Raw genomic sequence first — 6,000 nt, 5'->3', positions numbered from 1 at the left:
ACCCTAACCCTAACCCTAACCCTAACCCTAACCCTAACCCTAACCCTAACCCTAACCCTAACCCTAACCCTAACCCTAACCCTAACCCTAACCCTAACCCTAACCCTAACCCTAACCCTAACCCTAACCCTAACCCTAACCCTAACCCTAACCCTAACCCTAACCCTAACCCTAACCCTAACCCTAACCCTAACCCTAACCCTAACCCTAACCCTAACCCCTAACCCTAACCCTAACCCTAACCCTAACCCTAACCCTAACCCTAACCCTAACCCTAACCCTAACCCTAACCCTAACCCTAACCCTAACCCTAACCCTAACCTAACCCTAACCCTAACCCTAACCCTAACCCTAACCCTAACCCTAACCCTAACCCTAACCCTAACCCTAACCCTAACCCTAACCCTAACCCTAACCTAACCCTAACCTAGTTTGAACCTAACCTAACCCTAACCCTAACCCTAACCCTAACCCTAACCCTAACCTAACCTAACCTAACCCTAACCCTAACCCTAACCCTAACCTAACCCTAACCTAACCCTAACCCTAACCCTAACCCTAACCTAACCCTAACCCTAACCTAACCCTAACCTAACCCTAACCTAACCCTAACCTAGTTTGAACCTAACCCTAACCCTAACCCTAACCCTAACCCTAACCCTAACCCTAACCCTAACCCTAACCCTAACCCTAACCCTAACCCTAACCCTAACCCTAACCCTAACCCTAACCCTAACCCTAACCCTAACCCTAACCCTAACCCTAACCCTAACCCTAACCCTAACCCTAACCCTAACCCTAACCCTAACCCTAACCCTAACCCTAACCCTAACCCTAACCCTAACCCTAACCCTAACCCTAACCCTAACCCTAACCCTAACCCTAACCTAACCCTAACCTAACCCTAACCCTAACCCTAACCCTAACCCTAACCCTAACCTAACCTAACCTAACCTAAACCTAACCCTAACCTAACCCTAACCTAACCCTAACCCCTTATAAACATACTCGAATCTAAATTTTTTCTACCGAGCGGTTGTGGCAGGGCAGTGCGGACAAGTTGGTCATTTTGACTGAAAAATCGAAAAAAAATTTTTTTCTCGAAAATTTCAAAGTCGATATAAAATATGATTCCATGGATGTATATGCATTGTTATGTTGTATATTGGTGATTTTTGGTTGGATACACTTATTTGTAGTTTTTGAGTTACAATCGAATTTTTGAGTGAAAATGGTCATTTTTGAGGTAAATCGAGTATAACACCAGAAGTAATGGCCAGATAAATTTGGAATTAATATATGATATATGTGCATATAGTGCGGTAATAGCATGCATATGGGTGTTGGTGGCGGGGGTCTGGCAGGCTGTCCAGAAAAGAAATAAATTTTTTGACTTTGACTGGGGGTGCCTGGTTGGTGAAGTCACAGAGAGCGAAGGAGAGGCAAGTGGCTGAATCGGAACACATATGACCGGCACAGTAACCCATGCCCGGATGTGGCCAAACGGCGTTTCGATCGGCCCAGTGGTTGCTGAGAAATCCGAGCGGCTAGTTGTTTTGAGTTCAGTGTTGATTTTTCACATAGAAAAGTGACTGGGGGGTATTGACTTGGTGATGCTGTGGAGAGTGATGGGAGGGAAAGTAATCTGAGTTAGAGGGATATGTTGGGGAATGTTAGTGGGGGTGGGATGTGGTGTAATTGCTAAGAGATTGGCCCAGTGGTTGCCAAGTAACCATTTCAGCAATATATTTTTTCTATGAAAATTGAATTATTTCTATGTAATTTTTTCTATGTGATATTGACTGCCCGGCCTCGAAGTGCCATCTTTTTCGAAAAACTCACAGACTCAATTTGAATTTGACTGAAACAGGAGTTGAGTGGAGGATATCTGTGGAAGGGCTGATGGGCAGGGCTGGCAAAGGCCACAGGGCAAGGAGTGAGTGAGGCGGGCTATGTGCTGGGCCTATGGCTGGGCAGGCCCTGTGGCTTGGCCTGGCTCTATCCCACAAACACTGTATTTTCCCCAGTCAGAAAAAGTGACTGAGGGTACAATGTTCCGGTGGTTGAAACTCAGGTGTTGGAGCCAGAGCTCCAGAAACAAAAGTGACAGTGTGCGCACTGACTGTGGCTGCACGCTGGGCAGGGTGCTGCTGGGCGCCTGTGTATCCTTCTGGCTGGGTGGGCCAGACACTCACTTTTTTCACTGGAAAGACAGACTGGAAAACCATCTTCATTGGGCTGTATCTTTTTATCGGTCATAACTTACAGCTTGGCTGATGTGGGCAGAGCGGGCGTGTGGGCAGTGGCTACAAGGCTGGGTGGTGTGAGTGTGGCTGGGCTGGCTGGCTGGGTGGTGGTGTGAGAAAAAGTGAGTGAAAAATGACTGGGCCAGCCATTGAGATACCCCCTCTCTTTCAACGAACCTATCTCCTCAGGTGTTGGAGGGAGAGCTCCAGAAACAAAAGTGACGGTGCAGCGGGGGACCAGGGCTGTGCAGTGGGCAGGGCCTGGTTTGAGGGCTGTGGGCCGGGCCGGCTGGGTGGGCTGTGCACCGGGTTTTGTTCAGTCACTTTCAATGAAAAAACCTCAAATATAGTTAATGACCCCGGGTGCCCAGACCAGAAAATCCATCTTTTTCGAAAAACTCATAGACTCAACTTTACTACACTGAGGTTTCCTCGATTTTTTTGATTTTTGATACTAGGAATACACTATGAAAATGAGGTGACTGAAAAACCTGCTTTGATACTAAAAAATTGGAAAAATTCACTATGGACCCCATATGTTCTCAGACTCATAGCGCCTCAGGGGTAAGTCAGCGAAACTTCTCGTTGCCATAGAGGGTCTCGCTGCACACTCGCTCTACACAATGGTCGCAACCTGGTATCCATCCTATGTGATGCCTTGAAGTTATAAGACAAATACTCATATCTTTCCTATGAAAAACCCTTTCTCAATGATAATTTATGCTATGGACCCTGTATATTCCACGGGCCATAGGGAATTACCTTTAAGAGCTGGAAAGTTCTAGATGCCATAGGGCAAGTAGCTGTGCTCTTCGAGTATCCAATGGTAGTAACATCTTTGCCCTCGGTCCATATGCCTTTTCACTATACTCAATATACTGACATCTTAGTATGAAAAAGGTTCATTTTTGATAGGGGACCCCTTGTGTTCCCACTCCCATATCTTTTGATCGGTCATAACTTACAGACATGCCAATGGTGCTGTGGGGTGGGCATGCCCTGCAAGTACAATGTGGCACACATTCGGCTGGTGGGCTGTGGCTCGGCTGAGGGCAGTGGCAGAAAAAGTGAGTATTTTCGATTGACTTTTTGAGTGACTTGGACCCCCCTCATTGGCTGGCCTGTAGCGAATCACACAGGAATCTGGGAAAGTTCTCGATGCCATAGGGAAACTCGCTCCACACTTGCTCTATCCATTGGTGCTATCGCCATTGAGACTGCTCAACTTCCCCATTCACAGTTGTTAATATATAAGAATTTTCAAATAAAAAATTTTTTCAATGAAATTTTTCTATGAAAATTTTCTATGTGATATTGACTGCCCGACCTCGAAGTGCCATCTTTTTCGAAAAACTCACAGACTCAATTTGAGTTTGACTGAAAAAAGAGTTGAGTGGAGGATATCTTCTGAAGGGCTGATGGGCAGGGCTTGCAAAGGCCACAGGGCAAGTAGCGAGTGAGGCGGGCTATTCACTGGGCCTATGGCTGGGCAGGCCCTGTGGCTTGGTCTGGAACAATTCAAAATTTTCCATTTTTTTCATTGAATATTTTTTGAAAAATTTGCTAAGTTAAAAATTTTTGAGAAAAAAACCAAAATTTTTCAAAATATTTTTTTTGTGAAAATATGAGGCAAAGCATTTGCCAACTACTCAACGACCATAGGTATACACTTCAACAATATGCATCGAAAGTTCTCCGGCAATGGCTACTTTTGTTGAAAAATCGAATAAATTTTTTTCTGGTTTTCTCACTTTTGGCTTTTCAGTGAAAAATATTTTATCACCAACAACCACAAATACATGGATGTTTTGAAATTTTTATATATTTGGATACATTCCATACTGGTCTTTCGCGCTATGGATTCCAAATGTTAGGATCTCTCCTGTGAAAATTCGTAGACGATTTTTGCCAAAACCCTAACATTTTGTTCATTTTTCGAAAAATGGTTTTCACTTTTTTGGTCACCAAATTTCAGGGGCTGATGGAAGTTGGACATGGGCATGGTGGATGGAAGATGTGTTGGTGTACTCATTGCAACATGGTTTGGAAGTTCCGCTGTGCAGCCTGTGGAGCTGGGGAGGTGATCCGTTCATAGGTTGTCATGTTGCGATCTTCCTAACCTAACCTAACCCTAACCTAACCCTAACCTAACCTTCATCAGTCAATCCCCCTCCAACTCAACTGTTTGTTGCTGAAAAAGGAAATGGCCCTTTTGATATCTGCTTTTTTGATCCTTTGAAAGCAAAAACTTCCCTGAAATTCTTCTCTGACAATAATATGATTGCAGCAAAATATCAGCTTTGTGGAACTGTGATTCATTCAACATCAAAATTCAAAGATGGACATTTCATTGCAGTTGTGAAGGATAAAAAGCATTTGATTGAAGAGAAAAGCATTTTCTTTGAATGCGACGATGAGGTTGTTTCACTGCTAGCATTTGATAAATGGAATCAGTATTGGAAAAATTTATCATTGGAAGGATGGAAGTCAGGATTAACATTTTATCAACTTATTGAATAAATATTTATTTTTTTTGTAATTTTTTTTTCATTTTTTATTAATATTTTTAATTAAAAAAAACCAATAAAAGATAGCATTTTATTAAATTTTTTTTTTCACCTTTATTCAAACATTAAAAAAATCAAAACCAATTTCTGATGACATGTTTGCATTTATAAAGCAATAATAATTACAAATTAAATGAAACAAAAATAAAAAATTGTCATTCATTTTTGAAATTTTTGATCATAAAAAATACAAATTATTATTAATGGCGCCATTAAGAATACCATGATCTATTTTGCTCAGTGTGAATAAATAACAATAATAAACATGTCTGATGCTTTTTTTGAAAATCTGTTAGTGGAAAAAGTTGGTAATAATTTGTTTTTTGACATATTTTTTATTTGGGATGAAGTGTTGTGTGAAATGAATTGTTTCCCATGCACCGTCTTCGAAGATTTTTCTTATTATTTTACAGTCATTCGATATATTTAATATGTGAGGACGTCTGACTTGTAATGACAAAGCTGTATAAAAGGTTTGTTACAAATCGTTGTTATTTTTCATTGATACAAGATTTTTGACCTATTTGTTCAGAAACCAGTCTTTCTATTTGACTCATCGACAATTTTTGCTGATACAAACAGAAAGACTATTCAATGTGACTTTGATAACTGTTGTTCATTTTTAACAAAGTATGTTTTTATTATCAATTTGCAAAATACTCAAAAATCAATTATTGCATTGCTGTTAATGTGTGATATGAAATAATTATCAAATTATCAATATTTCACTTCATTAGGAAGTGTATCGGAAATATGAAATGTCACAGAACAAAAACATTGTGTAGAAGATTGAAAAGTCAAGAAAAGAACTATTTAAAGTACTGGATAAGTTCCGCAGACAGAGCAAGAAAGATGAAGAAGAGCAGTGAGTAAAGAATGGTGAGGGAGATAAGGATAAAGCTTAACAGGAAACTGGAAGAGATGAAAGCTAAATTGACGGAAATGAAGATGAGCAAGATGATTCTTGACCTGAAGAGGAGAGAGGAATTGTGAAGAAAGTTCTATAAGAATCGAAAGCAAATAGAGCAAGAGTGTATAGGAGAAGGGTGGAGTGAAGAAGGGAAGACGAGAAGAGTATTATTTTCTGGAATGAGAACAAAGACATGAAGACAAGCAAGGAGAAGTCTCAATTCAATGACTGCGGGTTGAAAGACGGTGAAAGAAAGCGGAAACAATTCTCTAAGAAC

At 41.0% G+C, this 6,000-nt stretch overlaps 2 protein-coding genes across 2 annotated transcripts in view; one reads left to right on the top strand and one right to left on the bottom strand.

Moving 5' to 3' along the window:
- Nucleotides 1–1,068, bottom strand: part of MONOS_17624 (uncharacterized protein) — a gene marked incomplete at both ends in the record, with an annotated part of 2,730 nt that extends 1,662 nt beyond the window's left edge. Inside the window, 3 exons of the mRNA XM_067870561.1 lie at nt 1–416; nt 630–887; nt 1,030–1,068. The exon at nt 1–416 is cut by the window's left edge and continues 298 nt beyond it. Coding sequence (XP_067727051.1) covers nt 1–416; nt 630–887; nt 1,030–1,068 — 713 coding nt within the window. The remainder of the gene's footprint in view (nt 417–629; nt 888–1,029) is intronic.
- Nucleotides 1,069–1,952: 884 nt separating this feature from the next.
- Nucleotides 1,953–2,596, top strand: MONOS_17623 (uncharacterized protein; the record flags this gene model as incomplete). Its single annotated transcript, XM_067870560.1, has 3 exons — nt 1,953–2,062; nt 2,269–2,327; nt 2,436–2,596. The coding sequence occupies 3 exons, from the start codon at nt 1,953–1,955 to the stop codon at nt 2,594–2,596; spliced, it is 330 nt and encodes a 109-aa protein (XP_067727050.1).
- Between the last annotated feature and the right edge of the window lie 3,404 nt (nt 2,597–6,000).

The sequence above is a fragment of the Monocercomonoides exilis genome (assembly GCF_001643675.1).
Source record: "Monocercomonoides exilis strain PA203 chromosome Unknown scaffold24-1337568, whole genome shotgun sequence".
Lineage (NCBI taxonomy): Eukaryota > Preaxostyla > Oxymonadida > Polymastigidae > Monocercomonoides > Monocercomonoides exilis.
The sequence above is the reverse complement of the archived record's forward strand: the minus strand, read 5'-3'. Positions and strand labels throughout refer to the sequence as shown.